The sequence below is a fragment of the Myxine glutinosa genome, chromosome 7 (genome assembly GCF_964187855.1).
Source record: "Myxine glutinosa chromosome 7, kmMyxGlut1.1, whole genome shotgun sequence".
NCBI lineage: Eukaryota > Metazoa > Chordata > Myxini > Myxiniformes > Myxinidae > Myxine > Myxine glutinosa.
The window spans coordinates 110328688-110350151 of NC_136267.1; the positions used below are offsets into that span (position 1 = coordinate 110328688).

At 50.7% G+C, this 21464-nt stretch overlaps 2 protein-coding genes across 4 annotated transcripts in view; one reads left to right on the forward strand and one right to left on the reverse strand.

The window, feature by feature from the left end:
* LOC137431586 (hyccin) overlaps positions 1-21464 on the reverse strand; it is a 576074-nt gene that overhangs the window by 484390 nt on the left and 70220 nt on the right. The gene's annotated exons all lie outside the window — the stretch shown is intronic.
* Positions 11185-21464, forward strand: part of UTP15 (UTP15 small subunit processome component) — a 93226-nt gene continuing 82946 nt past the window's right edge. Inside the window, exons 1-4 of one of the 3 annotated variants that reach the window (XM_078782115.1) lie at positions 11185-11280; positions 11707-11806; positions 13976-14090; positions 14177-14220. Coding sequence is in view for 1 of the 3 variants with exons in the window: in XM_068123052.2 (XP_067979153.2) it covers positions 11717-11806 (90 nt within the window). In the remaining 2 variants the exon portion in view is untranslated. Of the gene's footprint in view, positions 11281-11706; positions 11807-13975; positions 14221-21464 lie in introns of all 3 variants that reach the window. The other 2 variants (XM_078782114.1, XM_068123052.2) reach the window with 2 other exon arrangements.

Here is a 21464-nt window from a genome sequence, read left to right on the forward strand (position 1 = left end):
GCTGCCGAGGCCGACAGGTTCTTCGCGGCTTTGGACACCCAGGCGAGTTTTGGCGCGGCCGTCGCGGCTATCGGGGCTGATGCTGATGCTGACCCTGATGCTGATGCATCACACCTCGTGGATCTCGAGGCTGATGCGCATTTCGTGTCCGCCGCCGCTGCGGAAAAAACCGCGGCCTCCGCCGCCTTCGCCGCAAACCTGGTGTTTTTTCCACGCCTGGTTCGGCCACAAGGCTCGTCAATGTCACCCGCCGTGCTCATTTGGCAGGTCGGGAAACGCCCGGGCCGGCCCTCGGTAGTGGCACTGAGCGCCGGCCGTGCAAACAGCCTACTGTTCATCACGGACACCTTATCCGGGCGCCTTTACCTGTGCGACACGGGAGCGCAGGTGAGGGTCGTTCCCGCCGGTACGTCCGACAAGCAGTCCGCGGGCCGGGGCCCCGCGCTGCTTGCCGCCAACGGTACATCCATTCGCACGTACGGAAAACGCTGCCTTTCTCTGCGGTTCGGAGGGCAGGTTTTCCGGTGGTCGTTCGTCACTGCCGACGTGCCTATGGCACTGCTCGGCGCGGACTTCCTGTGTGCCAATGGCCTGTTGGTCGACGTAAAGCACAGAAGGCTTGTCCAGGCTGAGACGTTCAGCTCGCTCGCGTGCGCGATGCCCGCCTCGTTGAGCAGCTCCCGGAGCGGCTCATCGAGCGGCTCGCCGAGCGGCTTGCAGAGCGGTTCGGTTCCGGCCAGGTTCATCTGTACGCTTCCAGCAGCGAACGAATTCACCCACCTCCTCGCGGGTTTCGCGGCCCTCACGCGGCCCACCTTCTCGGTGGGGGCCGTCATGCACGGGGTGGAACACCACATCCCCACCGCCGGGCCACCGGTCTATGCCCGGGCACGCCGCCTCGAGCCGACGAAGCTCGCGGTGGCTAAAGCGGAGTTCGCTACGCTGGAGCGGCTCGGCATCGTGCGGCGCTCCGAGAGTGCTTGGGCGTTGCCGCTTCACATCGTGCCCAAGCCCGGCGGGGGATGGCGACCGTGCGGGGACTACCACCGTCTCAACGACGCCACCACCCACGACCGCTACCCCGTCCCCCATATTCAGGACTTTTCCGCCCGCTTGGCGAATATGTCCTTCTTCTCGAAGGTGGACCTCATCCGCGGATACCACTAGGTCCCCGTCAGGCCGGAGGACATACCGAAGACGTCCGTCATCACGCCGTTCGGTCTTTTCGAATTTCTTCGGATGCTCTTCGGTTTGAAGAATGTGGCTCAGGCGTTCCAGCGCCTCATGGACAGCGTCTTGCGCGACTTGGATTTCGTCTACGTCTATCTGGATGACATCCTCGTCGCAAGCACGTCCCGCGAGAGCACCTCCACCATCTCCGCACGCTCTTTGAACACCTGGGCCAGCACGGCCTGATTGTGAACCCCGCCAAGTGCCGGTTCGGTGTCACTGAAATCGACTTTTTGGGGCACCGCGTCACCAGGCACGGAGCCGTCCCCCGACCGGCCAAGGTGGAGGCGGTGAAGGGGTTTCCGCGCTCCCGCACGATCAGGGCTACTGCTGCAGCTACTGCTATGATAGCACTCATACATGTTGAGTAGAGTTCAACACCAAGAGAATGTTGGTTGCCGTTTATTCATGTATCTATCATCACCTACTACTACATGTCGTGTAGCGCCCGTTTAATTTTTGACTAGAAATCCACAGCAATAATTATCACGTGAGGCTCTCCCGTTTGCCGATGATATTTGGCTTCTCCTTCAGAATACCAACTACTTCTTGAACTTCCGAGTGGGCCTCTTCTCGGCAGTACGACTCTCACTGCAGGTACTGCATATAGGATATGACTCATCTGTGGTACTCAGCTCCTCAACACAGCCACACAAATAGCAAGCATCTTCATAGCCAGCCGTGTAGTATGGCTTCTCTGTCGCATCGTTGCATGTGAGATTGGCTTTGGCATCGACATTATTGAAGACGTTTGCCTCATTGGTCTCCTGCAGATCGGCGAAGTTCGAGCACATGTAACTTAGCTCAGACGGTACGCGAGCACATACAAAATTCGAACCTGTTCCACTGAGCGGGAACGGATTTTACTGACTTCGCGAGCAAAAAAAAAAAATTTTTTTTTAGGGGCGGACGACTTTTATGGGGCGGGCGGCGATGATAAACAGGATTTTTTTTTTAACCAGCCTAACCCCTGGTTCTTCACTTCCACTCGACGAATGTAAAAGTTTTATTCATATTATAACAGGAAATGGTAAGAACTCGTCCCCTCTTCCACAATTCTGTCCTCTCTCCACCCAAACCTGTATATGAAATATTCAAACGACACCTTTTCACGGCCAGGTATGCACAGTGGTGAGAAAAAGTTTGTAAAACAAAATAACAGCATGGAGTTTTCTTTGAAGCTTTCATGTTATTGTTGCCTTTTGCCAAAAAAAAGTGTTATTCCTTTGTCTTTTTAAATCTTCCTTGAGCTTTTAGTTCTTTATTTTAAAATGAAAAGATAGCTACCTCTGTAACTGTCGATATCGTTTTTGTACATTATCATCAGTGAGTGAGTCACGACGCATTGGTGCAGCTGCATACATGGAGTGCTCCGCCAAGACGTCGAAGCTAGGCGTACGAGACCTTTTCCACATGGCAGCTTTGTCAGTTGTGAGTCCCAGGTTGATATTCCAAAAAATTGATACTCCGAAAAAAACTAAATTGATATTCCCAGGTTATTCGCATGCCACTTGTGAACCACCATTTGTGACTACGAAGGGCAACCATGATGATGATTGTCAGAAAATGGGATATGCTGTCTCTGATATGTCTCCGATTCCTTAATATCTCTCTCGGGTTACTCCCTCCTCCGGTATGATAGACCTGAGCCTCGTCCTGGTGGTGGGGTTGCTATCTTTATCAAAAACTCTCTTCCTCACTCGCCCTGCACTGCCCTCTCTCCACCTCACCCCCAGGAATACCTCTGGCTACGGCTTCCCCTTCGCTCCCACCTTTTGTTCATATGTGTGTTGTACCATCCACCAAACAGTGATGACTCCATCTACATCTCGCTGTCTGATAATATGGACCAACTTCTATCGACTCATCCCAACTCTCTCTTCCTCATATGTGGTGATTTCAATTGTCACCATGCCTGTTGGCTGGGTGTGGGTACCTCTCTCACCAGCCATGGCTCCTCAGCAAAGGACTTCTGCAACTCACTGGGACTGACACAATCTGTCAATTTCCTCACCCGGATCTCATTCAACGGAGCATCTTCTCTTCTGGACTTGGTTATGACTAACTTCCCTGCAAATGTCTGCTGCTCTTCTTCTGCTCCAATCGGCTCATCTGATCATGCGCTTGTTAAAGTGGACATCTCTCTGACCATTCTCAGAGAGCCTCCTCAGCATCAACGAGTCTGGCATTTCACTCGGGCTACCTGGCACGGTCTTCAAGCAGCCATCAAACATCTGGACTGGTCTCCCATCTCCATCGCCTCTGACATCAAATCATCCTGGGAATTATTCCAAAGTCAATTGCGCTCTCATGCACAGATTTATCCCATCTCGTCTTCAGTTGTCATACCCTTCCTCCCGTCCATGGTACATGGAATCTTGTGGTGAGGCTGTTGCCCAGAAACAACTTGCTTTCGTCTCCTGGAAAGCAACTCCAACGGAAGGAAATCTCATTTCCTTTCACAAAGCCCGAAAAAAGTGTGTGTCCACGCTCAGGAGAGACAGGAAATAATATCTCTCCTATCTGAAGTCTGAACTCTCAAACCTGTCTCCCTCTTCCAAATCCTGGTGGCGTCTGGTCAAATCTGTTTCTGGTATTTGTTCCCCCCTCCATCCCCTCCCTTACCTCAAACGGCGACACAGCTGACTCCGCACGTGAAAAAGCTGAATGCCTCAACTCTGTGTTTAAGTGTCCCAAACCCATCCCCCTCTGTACCCGTCGTACCCAGCTGCTCCTGGACTTTGTGTCCTTTCCTCCTGACAAGGTGGAAAAGTTTCTGTCAACCCTCTTCTCTGATTCTGCAACTGGTCCTGAAGGCATCAGCCACGGGTCCTAAAATCCTGCTCTTTCACTCCCTCTCTCTGTCCTCTTCACCCTCTCTTTTGCTCAAGGTCATCTGCCATAAGCTTGGAAATCAGCCAACATCACCACTTTACACAAAAAATGTGCAAAAACAGATCCTTGCAACTACAGACCAATCAGCCTTCTCCCAATTATCAGCAAAGTCATGGAATCCATCATTGCTTCGGATATCAAATCTTTCCTCTTCTCAAATGGCTTGATCTCTGATCATCAATTTGGTTTCAGACCAGGTCACTCTACTCTGGACATGCTGATTCTGCTGTCTCAACAATGGATGGAGGTCCTCAATGCCACACAAGAAATTAGAGCTGTCTCCCTTGACATATCACATGCCTTCGATACGGTCTGGCACCCAGCTCTGCTCACCAAACTCTCCTCCTGTGGTATCCATGGTTATCTCCACGCATGGCTTGCGGACTTCCTCTCTAGTCGTAGTCAACGTGTGGCCTTGAATGGGTTTCTCTCATCTCCCCTTGCTGTTCAAGCTGGAGTTCCCCAAGGCCATGTTCTGGGCCCTATGCTTTTTCTGGTCTTCATCAATGATCTCTCTGACTCTCTTGAAAATCCTCTCTATCTCTTTGCTGACGACTCCACTCCCTGCCGCTCCAGTCCTCATACTTCAGATCGCCAGTCTGCATCCTCCTAACTCTCTGCAGACGTGGACAAAATCATAGACTGGTCAAACAAGTGGAACATGTCTTTCAATCCTGACAAATCTCACACTCTTCCGATGTCTCTCCGAAAAGACCGACTGGACAACCCTCCCATCCACTTTCTGAATGATCCTCTCCAAGAAGTTCTGTCACTCAAGCTTTTGGGTCTCACTATCTGCCATGATCTTTCCTGGGAAACCACATTTCAAATCTGGCCTCCAAAGCCAGTCGCCGACTGGGCATCCTCCGTCATGCGAAGTCCTTCCTTGGCACACCTGAGCTCCTCACCACATACAAGGCTTTCATCCGCAGCTCAATGGAACACTGTTCTCCCCTCTGGGCTGGTGCTCCTGCCTCACACATAGCTCGGCTTCACGCTGTTGAAACCAAAGCTTTCAGAATCAGTGGAATCTCCCGCGATAAAGCTAACTCCGAGGGCCTTTCACTTACCCACCGCAGGCAGGTTGGTGGGCTTTCTGTCTCCCACCGACTCCTTTCCGGCCTTGCTCCTCCAGCTCTCTCTGTGCTCTGTCCCCCAAATATTCCTACAGGTCGCATAAGATCTGCCTGCAACCCTCTTATGGTTAAACTCCCAAAATCAAGACTCTCTGCTCACCTTCACTCCTTCATTCCTCTTTTATCCCGTCTCTGGAACAAACTTCCTCACTCTCTTCAATCCCACTCCTCCCTCCATGTCTTCAAAACAGCTGTTCACCACCATCTCTTATCTTCCCCCATCCAAAGCCTTGATCTTTTCTTGCCCTGCTAATTTCACTCCAGATTCACTTTTTTGAAATACCAACTTCCTTCCTGGAATTCCTTGCAGTGTCCTTGTGTTTTATACTTCTCCCACCCCTCCCTCCCTTTTCCCACCCCTCGTCCCCCCAAACCCTCTCCATCCCACAGATCTCCCAATGTCCCTGCTCTCAAATGTTGTGTTTGTGTGCTTCCCCTTCTCTCCCCATCTTGTCTGCTGCTCCCCTTATTATATACTTTGTGTGTCTGTTTGATTTTTTTGTGTGATAAATGTTAGCTCTTTCACGAGCCTCGATCTGCATACAAAAAAAGCCAAAAACAAAACAAAAGTTGAAACCAATGGGCTTCAAGCATGTGGAATGTCGACGCCATCTCCTGTCCAATATTATTTAATCTAAAGGGGAAATTGTATTTGCTCCTCAAAAGGTCACCAGCTGATATGGAAATAATTCGACGTCATTTCCAAGACACATTGCAAAAAAAATGTGTATTTTTCATCGAATGAGGTTGTTTTGCAATGTGAGAAACTTTTCCCACTGTTCAAGTGCAGTCCACACTGGAGTCATGCCACAATGGTCTCCTGTGTACCTTTCCTGATGCGCCGCGTTTCCTTCATAAGGGAAGATTGACTTGGTATTATTTTTATATTTTTTATTGGTTTTTTTATCCTTGCAATGTGGTTGCTTTGGCAACCAGCTAGGGAGTTGTGAAGTTAAGTGGCGACCAGTCGTGGATACATCGTCAGCCATGGAATCCTCATGGATCCTCTGTCTGCCTCACGTAAGGTGTCTGGCTCATTTGTGTTGCTGATGACTGCAAATAATACAGCTGTATGAAACTGCGAGGCGATGACAGCTTTTCCCTCATTCTGGCTGTGACGAGTGCCTGATGACATTTGTTGGGACAAGCACGGTCATGCTACGGTGGATGGCCGTGCTGGTGAGTTGGGATGCGTGGATGGCCGTGCTGGTGAGTTGTGATGCGTGGATGGCCGTGCTGGTGAGTTGTGATGCGTGGATGGCCGTGCTGGTGAGCTGTGTTGCATGGATGGCCGTTCTGGTGAGTTGTGTTGCGTGGATGGCCGTTCTGGTGAGTTGTGTTGCGTGGATGGCCGTGCTGGTGAGCTGTGTTGCGTGGATGGCCGTGCTGGTGAGTTGTGTTGCGTGGATGGCCGTGCTGGTGAGTTGTGTTGCGTGGATGGCCGTGCTGGTGAGTTGTGTTGCGTGGATGGCCGTGCTGGTGAGTTGTGTTGCGTGGATGGCCGTGCTGGTGAGTTGTGTTGCGTGGATGGCCGTGTTGGTGAGTTGGGATGCGTGGATGGCCGTGCTGGTGAGTTGGAATGCGTGGATGGCCGTGCTGGTGAGTTGGGATGCGTGGATGGCCGTGCTGGTGAGTTGTGTTGCGTGGATGGCCGTGCTGGTGAGTTGTGTTGCATGGATGGCCGTGCTGGTGAGTTGTGTTGCATGGATGGCCGTACTGGTGAGTTGGGATGCGTGGATGGCCGTGCTGGTGAGTTGTGTTGCGTGGATGGCCGTGCTGGTGAGTTGTGTTGCATGGATGGGCGTGCTGGTGAGTTGTGTTGCGTGGATGGCCGTGCTGGTGAGTTGTGTTGCGTGGATGGCCGTGCTGGTGAGTTGTGTTGCGTGGATGGCCGTGCTGGTGAGTTGTGTTGCGTGGATGGCCGTGTTGGTGAGTTGGGATGCGTGGATGGCCGTGCTGGTGAGTTGAAATGCGTGGATGGCCGTGCTGGTGAGTTGGAATGCGTGGATGGCCGTGCTGGTGAGTTGGGATGAGTGGATGGCCGTGCTGGTGAGTTGTGTTGCATGGATGGGCGTGCTGGTGAGTTGTGTTGCATGCATGGGCGTGCTGGTGAGTTGTGTTGCATGGATGGGCGTGCTGGTGAGTTGTGTTGCGTGGATGGCCGTGCTGGTGAGTTGTGTTGCGTGGATGGCCGTGCTGGTGAGTTGTGTTGCGTGGATGGTCGTGCTGGTGAGTTGTGTTGCGTGGATGGCCGTGCTGGTGAGTTGTGTTGCGTGGATGGCCGTGCTGGTGAGTTGTGTTACGTGGATGGTCGTGCTGGTGAGTTGTGTTGCGTGGATGGCCGTGCTGGTGAGTTGTGTTGCGTGGATGGTCGTGCTGGTGAGTTGTGTTGCGTGGATGGCCGTGCTGGTGAGTTGTGTTGCGTGGATGGCCGTGCTGGTGAGTTGTGTTGCGTGGATGGCCGTGCTGGTGAGTTGTGTTGCGTGGATGGCCGTGTTGGTGAGCTGTGTTGCGTGGATGGCCGTGCTGGTGAATTGTGTTGCGTGGATGGCCGTGCTGGTGAGTTGTGTTGGGTGGATGGCCGTGCTGGTGAGTTGTGTTGCGTGGATGGCCGTGCTGGTGAGCTGTGTTGCGTGGATGGCCGTGCTGGTGAGTTGTGTTGCGTGGATGGCCGTGCTGGTGAGTTGTGTTGCGTGGATGGCCGTGCTGGTGAGTTGTGTTGCGTGGATGGCTGTTCTGGTGAGTTGTGTTGCGTGGATGGCCGTGCCGGTGAGCTGTGTTGCGTGGATGGCCGTGCTGGTGAGTTGTGTTGCGTGGATGGCCGTGCTGGTGAGCTGTGTTGCGTGGATGGCCGTGATGGTGAGTTGTGTTGCGTGGATGGCCGTGCCGGTGAGTTGTGTTGCGTGGATGGCCGTGCCCGTGAGTTGTGTTGCGTGAATGGCCGTGCTGGTGAGTTGTGTTGCGTGTATGGCCGTGCCGATGAGTTGGGTTGCGTGGATGGCCGTGCTGGTGAGCTGTGTTGCGTGGATGGCTGTGCTGGTGAGCTGTGTTGCGTGGATGGCCGTGCTGGTGAGCTGTGTTGCGTGTATGGCCGTGCTGGTGAGCTGTGTTGCGTGTATGGCCGTGCTGGTGAGCTGTGTTGCGTGTATGGCCGTGCCGATGAGTTGTGTTGCGTGGATGGCCGTGCTGGTGAGCTGTGTTGCGTGGATGGCCGTGCTGGTGAGCTGTGTTGAGTGGATGGCCATGCTGGTGGGCTGTGTTGCGTGTATGGCCGTGCCGATGAGTTGTGTTGCGTGGATGGCTGTGCTGGTGAGTTGTGTTGCGTGGATTCGTGCTGGTGAGCTGTGTTGCATGGATGGCCGTGCTGGTGAGCTGTGTTGCGTGTATGGCCGTGCCGATGAGTTGTGTTGCGTGGATGGCCGTGCTGGTGAGCTGTGTTGCGTGGATGGCCGTGCTGGTGAGCTGTGTTGCGTGGATGGCCGTGCTGGTGAGTTGTGTTGCGTGGATGGCCGTGCTGGTGAGTTGTGTTGCATGGATGGCCGTGCTGGTGAGTTGTGTTGCGTGGATGGCCGTGCTGGTGAGTTGTGTTGCGTGGATGGCCGTGCTGGTGAGTTGTGTTGGGTGGATGGCCGTGCTGGTGAGTTGTGTTGGGTGGATGGCCGTGCTGGTGAGTTGTGTTGGGTGGATGGCCGTGCTGGTGAGTTGTGTTGCGTGGATGGCCGTGCTGGTGAGTTGTGTTGCGTGGATGGCCGTGCTGGTGAGTTGTGTTGCGTGGATGGCCGTGCTGGTGAGTTGTGTTGCGTGGATGGCCGTGCTGGTGAGTTGTGTTGCGTGGATGGCCGTGCTGGTGAGTTGTGTTGCGTGGATGGCCGTGCTGGTGAGTTGTGTTGCGTGGATGGCCGTGCTGGTGAGTTGTGTTGCGTGGATGGCCGTGTTGGTGAGTTGTGTTGCGTGGATGGCCGTGCTGGTGAGTTGTGTTGCGTGGATGGCCGTGTTGGTGAGCTGTGTTGCGTGGATGGCCGTGCTGGTGAATTGTGTTGCGTGGATGGCCGTGCTGGTGAGTTGTGTTGGGTGGATGGCCGTGCTGGTGAGTTGTGTTGCGTGGATGGCCGTGCTGGTGAGCTGTGTTGCGTGGATGGCCGTGCTGGTGAGTTGTGTTGCGTGGATGGCCGTGCTGGTGAGTTGTGTTGCGTGGATGGCCGTGCTGGTGAGTTGTGTTGCGTGGATGGCCGTTCTGGTGAGTTGTGTTGCGTGGATGGCCGTGCCGGTGAGCTGTGTTGCGTGGATGGCCGTGCTGGTGAGTTGTGTTGCGTGGATGGCCGTGCTGGTGAGCTGTGTTGCGTGGATGGCCGTGATGGTGAGTTGTGTTGCGTGGATGGCCGTGCCGGTGAGTTGTGTTGCGTGGATGGCCGTGCCCGTGAGTTGTGTTGCGTGAATGGCCGTGCTGGTGAGTTGTGTTGCGTGTATGGCCGTGCCGATGAGTTGTGTTGCGTGGATGGCCGTGTTGGTGAGCTGTGTTGCGTGGATGGCCGTGCTGGTGAATTGTGTTGCGTGGATGGCCGTGCTGGTGAGTTGTGTTGGGTGGATGGCCGTGCTGGTGAGTTGTGTTGCGTGGATGGCCGTGCTGGTGAGCTGTGTTGCGTGGATGGCCGTGCTGGTGAGTTGTGTTGCGTGGATGGCCGTGCTGGTGAGTTGTGTTGCGTGGATGGCCGTGCTGGTGAGTTGTGTTGCGTGGATGGCCGTTCTGGTGAGTTGTGTTGCGTGGATGGCCGTGCCGGTGAGCTGTGTTGCGTGGATGGCCGTGCTGGTGAGTTGTGTTGCGTGGATGGCCGTGCTGGTGAGCTGTGTTGCGTGGATGGCCGTGATGGTGAGTTGTGTTGCGTGGATGGCCGTGCCGGTGAGTTGTGTTGCGTGGATGGCCGTGCCCGTGAGTTGTGTTGCGTGAATGGCCGTGCTGGTGAGTTGTGTTGCGTGTATGGCCGTGCCGATGAGTTGTGTTGCGTGGATGGCCGTGCTGGTGAGCTGTGTTGCGTGGATGGCTGTGCTGGTGAGCTGTGTTGCGTGGATGGCCGTGCTGGTGAGCTGTGTTGCGTGTATGGCCGTGCTGGTGAGCTGTGTTGCGTGTATGGCCGTGCCGATGAGTTGTGTTGCGTGGATGGCCGTGCTGGTGAGCTGTGTTGCGTGGATGGCCGTGCTGGTGAGCTGTGTTGAGTGGATGGCCATGCTGGTGGGCTGTGTTGCGTGGATGGCTGTGCTGGTGAGTTGTGTTGCGTGGATGGCCGTGCTGGTGTGCTGTGTTGCGTGGATGGCCGTGCTGGTGAGTTGTGTTGCTGTGTTGTGTGGACCCGCGTTCCGGCGGACATTCAGCACCGTCGAGGTGCTTTTGTCTTCCAAGGCAGACTTTTCCTCAACTTTAATTTTCAATATCTCAGCAGACCCCACACATCGGTGTTTGTCGATGCTGAAATGAAGAATTTTTTTAGATAGTTTTTTTTTTACTTTTGCATTCCAGATCCACGAAATTCCAGGTTCAGCACCTTGAAAAGAATGTATGCGCGATGACGCAATTTTTATGGCGCGTGACGTCATCGAAATCGATTATTCCTTCAGAATGCAATTTTCATGCTAGAATATTCATTTTCGCTTATACTAATAGATCATAACACGTTGCATAACATGAATATGTCTCATATCGTTCCACAGCGCTGCACAGCCTACGCTTGTATATTCCCAAAGAGCGCACATCGGCATCGTGTGACATCGTCCTTACGTAAGCTCCGCTGAGGTTTATCGTCGCGTTTGCTTTTTCCGTTTCGTGACTATTTTACGTTTACTTTCGATAAATCGTTAAGCGAAAGAGGATATTTGGTTGGACAAAGTCTTAAATTGTAAAAATAAATCCTTTATAAGAAGTGAATTTATCGCTTGATTCTGAGGGTACTTCCGGGTCCGGCCAGAGCGTTTCCACGTGTGTGTTGCGATGCTTCACAGAGTGAGAAGAGGGCGCTAGATTCACTCGGTATGTGTTTAATAAACTCTTGTTCTATCTTGCAACAAATTATTTACGGCCATTTTGTTTTGAGTATCAGAGGTATGCCGGCTACCTGTGTGTGATCTGATTGGAAAAGGCTGTGAAAATGTCGTTTGGCCTTTCACGCCGTTGGGTGGTGTAATAGCATACCATTCTTGATGCTTCTGAGGTTTCCGGCTGTGTGTTCGGTTGGAATTGAGGCAAATGCATCTCTTAAGACACCTTCCATTAAAGTTCTGGCTCGTTAACACGTCAGTGGTTTGAAGGTGTTAATTTATGGAAACTTCATGGAGTGAATGAACATTACACCATCATGCTCGTCATCTGATTGGCTTCCATGAATTGCTTTTATTTTCGAGAGATATTCATCAGACCGTTGACTTCTGACTACTTTTTGAATGTTTTGTTTCGTAGCAAGTGAAGTATGGCATCATACCGACCCACCTCGATCTTCACGTACCCTCAACTGGGTGGAGGTACATCACCTGAAAGTACATTCTGGAGGAGCTATAAGGTAATGGCAACACTGTCGTGGTTACAGCTTCAGTTCGTTTCAATGGAACATGAGCATTACTGCAGGTGAATGGAGGTTATGTTTTCACCCCAGTTTGTCTGTGAACAAGATATCTCAAGAAGTTATGGACGATCTGTGCCAAAACCTGGTGGACAGGTTGAGTGTTTGACAATGACGAAATGATTAGATTTTGGTGAAGATCCGGATACGGTTACGAGAATTTTTATTTTATTTTATATATGATTCTTCACCATTTAGTGATTGGGCCAATAATTATGGACAGATTTGGACGAAAATTGCTGGGCAGGGTTTGGGGTTTAACAAGGACGAATCGATCGATTCAATTTTGGTCAAGATCCATTTATGAAAGTTTTAAAAATTGAAGTAAAACCTTCACCATTGAGTGATAGAGGACCAAAACAAATATATAGCATGGCATCTCACAAAGTTATGGATGGATTCGGAAGAATAATTCTACCTAGTGCGGAGCGGCACTGCCATTCTGGGCAGAGACCTGGTTGCTGCACTCGACATGCAATTGCTGAATGGCAGCATCACTTCTACCACCCAAAACAGGGCAAATCGAACTCCAGTCGCAAATGTTACAGGTGACAGTAAGGAGGACACCCTGGGCTGTGCAAAGGCGTTTATTCATCTCGTTAAAATACGACCCAATGTGATTCCAGTCCAGCAAAAGCTGCACTGCTTGCCTTTTTATGTGAGATGCTGTTTCTCAGGAGTTGAAAAAGCTCGTTAAATTGGATGTAATTGAGTCAATTTAATCTTCAGAGTGGGTTTCACCAATTGTAGTGGCAATGCAGAAAAACGGAGGGATTCGTCTGTGTGTGGATTTAAGAGAACCAAATAAAGCGGTGGTGATTGACGGATATCCTCTTCCGCATATTGAGGAGATGTTTGCCGAGCTGCGAGGCAGCACACTTTTCTCCACACTGGATCTGCAAAGTGTGTACCACCAGGTTGTATTTCATGAGTACAGCAGGGACCTCACTGCCTTCATTATGCATTAGGGACTGTTTCGCTACAAACGAATCCCTTATGGGTTCGCTTCAGCAACCAATAATTGTTTCCTGAGGATGATGTCTGCCATTTTAAAAAAACCAGCCCGGAGCTCGGTGTTACCGAGACGATGTAATCGTTTTTGGAGGGACTCCCGAAGCACATGATAAAAACCTCAGAGAGGTACTACAACATATCGATGCAGCTGGGCTGAAACTGAACCTTTCAAAATGCCACTTCAGACAGACGGAGTTGTCATTTTTAGGACATGTGGTGTCACACGCAGGACTGAAACCTGACCCTGCTCATGTTGTTGCGGTGTCACAAGCACCCCCACCGAAAGACGTGCAGAGTTTGCGTTCTTTTCTCGGACTCATGTCATGGTATGCAAAATTCATCCCTAACTATGCATCAGTTGTGGAACCTCTGAGAGAATTACTACGGGGACCATCCAACTTCTCCTGGTCAGTCGAGGCACAGCACAGTTTTGACTCGGTTAAAGAACTGATTGTCAGTCGTCCAGCTCTCGTTCTTTTTGATCCAGAGCTATACACCATAGTGACAACTGATGCCTCTGATTATGGTCTTGGAGTGGTCCTGACGCAAATCCACGCTGACAAAACATAGAAAACCATCGCATTTGCATCCCGAACGCTGAATGAATCGGAAAGAAAATATTCCACGGGGGAAAAGGAAGTACACTACTCACAATAAGTTAGGGATATTGGCAGGTTCTTCGGTGTGGTTGATTTTGTGTATTAACTATGTTGAAAAAAGTTGTTGGTCCTAATTCTATGGTTATTAATGTGTGAAAAAACACAGCATTCTTGATTTCAATGTCCTAACCCTAACCCCTATAAAAAAAAACAAAACTCAATCCCACAATATCCCTAACTTATTGTGAGTAGTGTACTTGGATGTGTGTGGGCGACAGAGAAGTGGAGGACTTATCTCTGAGGCAGACATTTCACATTACGCACTGACCACAGTCCTCTCGCTACACTGCTGTCCACAAAAGGATTGAGAAGAGCTGCAATGCACGTGGCCAGATGGTCTGCACGGTTCTGTCATTTAATTATGACATTCAGTACAAGCCTGGCTCTGAAAATGTAGCAGCTGATTGCTTGTCTCGCCTGCCACTGTCTATTTCAGAGCCAAGCCTGGAGGATGATGTTGAGGTTGTCGCGCTCACATCAACCCTCACTGCTGTGACAGCTGAATAATTCAAAACTGCCTGTATTTCCTGCCCTGTTCAAGCAAAGCTGCGGTAAATGCTTACAAAGCAAAGCGCTGGCCGAAAACGTCGAAAGGCCTGGATCCTGATCTCCTTCCTTCCTTCCTTCCTTCCTTCAGATTGCAAAGTGAACTGTCATTACAAGAGGACTGCGTGATGAGAGGTACTCACCGCCTTCTTGTCCCGGATGCACTACAATCACATTTCATCAAATTAGCGCATGTCACTCACCAGGGCATAGTGAGGACAAAGCAGCGGTTAAGGGATCTGTACTGGTGGCCAGGAATGGACGCACACGTAGAGTCCGCAATCAAAGCTTGCATTACTTAACAGCAGCACAACAAGACAGCTGTGACAAATGCCCCCTCTAGTGTACCTTCTATGCACAACACCACATTTGGTGAACTTGTTGAGTGTTGGACAAGGTCGAATTGATTAGATTTTGGTGAAGACCCGAATACCGATCCGGATACGAGAATTAAAAAAATATATTTTAAAGTGATTCTTCACCACTGAGTGATGGGGCTAAAACCGATATATAGCATGATATTCAAAAAGTTGTGGGCAACTTATGACAAAATTTGGTGGCCAATTTGGTTAAATGACAGCAACAAGCCGATTAGATTTTGGTTCACGTCCGAATTCCAGATCTGGCCTATCAGTGGGATACAAAACGTAAACTGTTTCGCCTGGCGGAGGTGTGCGCTCTACCGAGTGCTCGTTCTCGTTCTTGTTTTTTTAGGCAGGTTTATGTGTGCAGTATTTGATTTACTTTTTATAATAGTCCGACAGGATGGTAGCACATTTACCTGTGATTGATCTGTCGTCTGGGTTTTATTCCCGACCCGACGGTATGCTGTTGGATTGGTGCTTCACAGGCAGGGTGCTTCGTCATGAGGTGCACCCCTCCTTGGAGGGATGTTAAGCTGGGTATCTCATCTGCTGGCTTTCGTCGGTGGATGTTAAAGATCCACAGTGTTCATCGCGAAGAGTTGGCCAGCTTTAATGACAGCTGGGGTGTGGTCCTTCAGCCAGCGGCTTGCCTACCACTTGCTAAGCGGCTTGTTCGATTCAAAACGCTCAAGCAAGCATTCCAACGGAAAGGAGTGCCCGGCATCGCTTAACAACATTGTTGTCTCCATGGAAACAATGCTATCATGGTACTCAAGCAATTGCTGTCCAGCCCGAGTTTTACTCAATCCTCTTGTGACAAATTCCCAAAACTAAGTTATTGTGTTAGCAGCGGCTACAGAGTGAGAGGAAGAGGGAAATAAAGTCAAATAAATTGGGAGTCAGAAGGAGGAAACCCCTGCCAAACTTATCTATGGACCTACCAATGCATTTTGGGGAGGCCAGAGAGGGGTATTTGCAACTTTGTAGATTTTGAAGAATTACAATGAAAAGTAGAAGTAACAATAAAGTTATGCAATGCACGTTTCATTAATATTGTGAGTATACATAACAATGGTATGACTGAACATTTAATTGGTTGTAATATCATTTCTAATCTGACTATGGCAGCCATTTTTACAAACATAATGAAGCACCGTGTGTGTGTGTGTGTGTGTGTGTGTGTGTGTGTGTGTGTGTGTGTGTGTGTGTGTGTGTGTGTGTGTGTGTGTGTGTGTGTGTGTGTGTGTGTGTGTGTGTGTGTGTGTGTGTGTGTGTGTGTGTGTGTGTGTGTGTGTATGTGTGTATATATATATTGTTACGGATTCGTCACTTCCGTTGTTGTGGTTCTCATCCACTGTAAACATTTTTGGTTCCATGTACTATTATTGTTATCGTTCAAGTGAAATAGAGATTGCTGTTTTCAAAAGGTAAAAAAAAAAGTTAGTGTTTTAAAAAGAAACCGGAACCCGGATCGGGAACCGGACGAGGAAGGAGAGGAAAAGGAGGCGGAGCGAGTGAGGTGGAGAAGGAGCCGAGCTGCTTGGAGGTCTGGAGCAAACGCTGGCGAACGGGGGTCACTAGCGAACTTTGGGGTTTCCTGGGAAAGGGATTCCTGCGACAGAGTTGTTATCGCTGTGACAGATAAACCTGCGTGACAGGTTTTGCGGTTTATTCCGAAGAGAATCGTTGGAGTGCCGTTACGTCTCGAGAACGGACTGTTGGCCATTTTACCTCGTGCCTGATTTCGCATCGCTCCAGGTTTTTCCCCTCGCTTCAACCATTTCAACGCATCCAGCCGTTAACCTGAGTGTGTGTGTGTGTAACGTGGATTTTGAGTGGGAAATTGCGGTTCGCCGATTGGGAGCTGTTGAACGTCCATACCCGAAGGTGTGATTTCCCAGCCGCCTCTTGAGGACACTTTTGCCTATCTTTGGCAGTGTGACTGTCAACCGAGCGGGATTCTGGTCTCGATACAACATCGTTCTGACGATCACTAGAGCGTGGATCGACTTTGGTTTGAAGCTGGGACAGAGACATTGGGAATGTTATTTTCGCTCACTTGGAGTACAGTGAGTTATATTGTACGAAACTGATGGTACCATCATAGGAATGATATTGTTGCGGATCTGCTGCCGGCCTCCTCCCCTTACCAAGGGGGGGATTAGTCCCCTTGTCTTTGACTGACCTGGCGCGACCCAGGACCTATTACGTCCCTTCCGGACAGCGCTAAATAGGGTTTCAGGACCAAATTCGCTGTTACCTAAGTACTAGCGCTGCCCTGGAGCGAGGAAACAAGCCCCGCACGAACCACGTGTGTTGGTGATACGCCGAGCGGTTGCGTACACGTGATCCGCGCCGTTATTACTTCTTAGACCCGATTGGAGCGATCGTATTCGTACCACGCTTAGCCAATGGAGAAATCACAAAGGCGATCGGATTGGAAAGGAAAGAAAGAACACAGATTTATTTACACTATACAATGGCAGAAGGAAAGGGACACAGAGCAGCCTTATACTTAATACCCAGGACAAACGGGCCCGTCTCACACACACACACACACACACGGGGGTTGCTGATGAGCAGGATGATGTTCCCAGCGCATCCAGGGATGGCTCTCGTGCAGCTCCCTCCGGTCCCTGGCACGTCCCGTGGAGATGGAAGTCGGTGAAAACAGGAACTCGCCACGTGTCGCCTGAACGGAGCGGGTTATCACGGGGCAAACGGTAAGGGAGGGGACTTTGGCGCGGCTGGCGCTTATTCACTCGCGGTCATGGCCGCGTTCACTCGCGTGGCCGAAATGCGCTATATGCGTTACCGGCGCGTCTGGCTGTGCCTGCGTACTTGTACGGTTCAAAGTTCAACAATGGCGAGTGATGCAAGTTTTTTTTTTTCTCTCTCTCTCTCTCTCTCTCTCTCTCTCTCTCTCTCTCTCTCTCTCTCTCTCTCTCTCTCTCTCTCTCTCTCGCTCTCGCTCTCGCTCTTTCTGCGCAAGTCCTCAAACTAGTCCTTTGCTACTGCCGTATGCACGCGAGTCCTCCTCGTAAGTCCTTTATCACGCTGTAAGTCCTTTCGAAGGCTTTTCGCATGGGCTTATATAGACCCGCCCCGCGGACCCTCCGGAACTCACCAGACGCGCTTCACCACGCCCTCTCACTCCATGCTGCTCGAGCTCTGATTGGCTGGTGGCTCTTACCGTCATCGCCTCTGCCGCTCGCGACCTCAAGGCCGCCCCTACATTTTTAGGCCGACCTCGTGTTCCTCGACTAGTGGTCAGCCAAATGGGGCGTGGGCTGGATTACGCCCGTAGAGGTAGAATTGGAGGGTGGATGCAATATGAATGGAATGGCCTATTCTCCTGTCTTTAAACAACGCAGGCACTAAGAGGGGAAATGGCCTATTCTTACACATAGTAAGACATAACTATACTACAAATGGGCCTATATGTTGCTCGTGTGACTAACTATGGGGGGCAAACCTTTAACCTTCAATGACTTCAATGTGCCAATCTCAAAACCGCAGCAATATATTGGTTGTACAATTGATTGCTATTGTTTTTGTGCTGTTATTCTTGTGTGACCTTAAAACAATACTTGTTTGTTGGTAACAATTGGTGTGGTTTCACCATTGCTCTTTGACACACAGAATAACATCTTTCTGCCGTGACCCCTCTCGGGGCTCGGAGGTACACCGTGACCGGGGTTTGGGGAGGAGCACGTAACTATATATATGTATTATATATATATATATATATATATATATATATATATATATATATATATATATATATATATATATATATATATATTGTTACGGATACGGAGGACGGCTCTCCCGTTAGCAAGGGGTGATTAGCCCCTTGTCCTGTTAAGCTGGCCGTCTCCCCGTTCCTGGTACTTGTAACGCTATCCCACGGGATGGAACGGATCAGGGTTATGGGTCCAGGGTTTATCCCGAATACCTTTATCCGTCCCTCCGCAGACTAGGGAGACAATTACCGCTCGAACCCCGGTTTGGATGGTCAAGTTAGTTGCCGAGCGGTTTTTAGCAACCCGACGTTCGAGCCATTAGCATTACCAAAGACTAACCCTCTCAAACGTTGGCCGAGTCGCGCCACATGCAGTCGTGCACTCAATATGGAAACCTCTAAAGCGACCGAAAGAGCATGAAGAAGTAAAAACAAAGTAGGGAATAACAAGATTTATTACTATTTATACACACTAAGCAGAAAGGAAAAGAAAGATGATTTATAAGGCAATTGAAGGAGCAGGAGACATAGTGCAATGATTAGCTTATATATGGCAGTCTTAATTAATACCCCAAGACAACATGAAAGACGGACAAACGGGCACACTTACACGGGGGAATTGATGGCAGGAATCACTGGAGGGAGGAGAAGGTCCAAGCCGATGGCAGGGCAGGAAAGGTCCGGGCAATTCCACACCGTCGAGGTCCACGTTCCGTGCTCGAAGCGAACAGCAGCTGGCAGCTCCGCGTCTCCACAGCCGGCAGCTCCGCGTCTCCACAGCCGGCAATAGGGCCTAGAGGGTCTCGGCGTATTGCTCAGTATCAGCACCCCCTCACGTCTCGTTCTCTCTTGGCTGCTTTAGCTGGATCGCGCATCTGCCGCACCTCTCTCACTCTTCCTCGGACCTCAATCTTCTCCAAAAAGCTCATCTGCTCATCTCCTCATCTCAGCTCATCTCCTTGGGGAGCGTCCCGCGGCGGGTTATATAGGCCCCGCCCTTCACCCTTTGCGAACCTCCCCCAAGCGTTCTCTCTCCGCCCTCTCAAGCCAAACCCCTCGTTCTGGGTTGGATGAGCGGGGCCGACTTACTCCTCCCCTCTATGACGAGGTGGAGACCCGTCTTTCTTCTTCGTCGTTACCTCGTGCGTAATGGAGTCAAATGCAGCAAAGTGGACGGCAGATGAAAATGCAGCAAAGTGCCTAAAGAGTCAATTGCAGCAAACTGGACGGCAGATGAAAATGCAGCAAAGTGCCTAAAGAGTCAATTGCATCAAAGTGGCAAACCTGGCACTTGGAAGCTGCCATGGGGCGTCGGAGGGCCTACTCTTATTTAATTCGGTGCAATGAAGAGTCAAACTAGTGGGAAACACATCCTTAACCTACAGAGAATAAGGGACTAATTATTTAAAAGGATATATGGTGTCCTGTGTGTAGGTTTATGAAATTAACTAAGAGGACGAGCTTCGACCTTTCTTTACATTACGAGGGTCAGTTACACACAACAAAACCATACTTCTCACATTCGTTACACTTTCTCAAAATCGTTACACTTCTCAAATTCGTTACTATATATATATATATATATATATATATGTATATGTATATATATATGTATATGTATATATATATGTATATGTATATATATTGTTGTAGGTGACGGGTCGCGCCTCCCGGCACGGCCGTCCCACGGGTGCAACGCCGGCTGGTTCGACACAGATCTCGGGTTACGCGCCTCTATCGCGATACCAAATTACACCTGTGCCTTGCCAGTTGGGGAGACACCCGTCGCTACAGGTTGGGTTTTGTCAGAGACCGAGCGAAGTCTGCCGCAACCTGTAGCCAGCTTGGTTTTAATTACAAATCGAGCGGATTGCTCTTCAATGCGACACAGATGAATGCAGTGCGGCAACTTCCATACGAATCAACCAGATTTAATGGGGGAACATTAGGGTACACAAAACAAGCAAGGCGTTCACGATAACATTATAATTCAACTATGAGTAATAACCCGCTCTTATCTAGGGAGCTACGATTAAGGGTTTCGCGGGGTGACCCTAACGAGATAAACCTTAGGCCTGGACAACATTCATACAAGACAGGGGGTACTTGGTGGTGTTGATGGACGAGAGGTGAAGATGTGAAAAGGGCGAATGCAGCTCGTAACAAGTCGATGTCGCCGGATTCGAAGGCCCCGCTTGGGCCTGCAGTCTGCCAAATGGCGGCCCGCCCTCTTAACGGCCACGCATCAAGCGTCGCGAAATGGCGGCCACCCGCTCTCCTTATCGGCCACGCGATCAGCACGATTGTCGAACTCCCTTCTTCCGAGAGAGAGAGAACTCCGTTATTCTCACTCGCCTTGGTGGTTCTCGTTCTTCCGGTTGCACTCGCTTTCAACCCAACCGTTCAGCAAACACATGCACAGCTCACTCCAAGCGCCCCGTCGAACCGCCGCGTGCTTTTCAGCTGCGCGCGCAACGTCACCAAATGGCGCACGCAACGTCACCCAATGGCGCCCGCGATAACCCGCCGACGACTCCACGCGGCAGCTCAATGCTCTTTTATCGACGTGTTAACATCCACCGTCGTCCGTCGATGTTCAACGCCTCGTTCGACCACGCTATCGATGCGCGCTCGCTCCCGTTCACTCGGGCTGCAACTGCGCGAGAAGCAGCTGCTGCGCGGTCCGTTCGTTCAACACGCGCTAATGGCGCGTCTGGTTCCCTCTCTCCGCTCGATGTTCAACACCGTGTACAGTAGCGCCATCGATGCCCGGCGCTTTTCCGTTTCTCCCGCTCAACCACGCGCGGAGAGAGCTCTCTGGCGGGAACCCGCCGCGAAGGCCTGTCCACACGCCATCCGCGCATGCGTATTTTTCCACCTCCTCCCTCGCCCGTGCTCAGCGACTCCCTGGAAGCGCCGCTTCCGGTTTTCGACGGCGCTTGTCGTTTTTCTAGCAAAATCGCGCTTTCTCACGTCAATCCATTGCCTCGATCATGGCATTGCAACCGAGGCCGGTCTTAATGGAACTTGCACCTTGTTTGATTGTCAAGATGTAATTAAAAGGGAACCGTCTCTTGTACACCACCAATGCACCACACAAAACAGCCTGCTACACCTTCCGACACAAAACTACCATCCCAGTACAGACGATCTATGGTAAACATACATCTAAGAGGGGACCTGAACTAATTCTATATTTAATAAACCACTAAGGGCCATTTCCGCAACAATATATATATATACACACACACACACACACACACAGACTT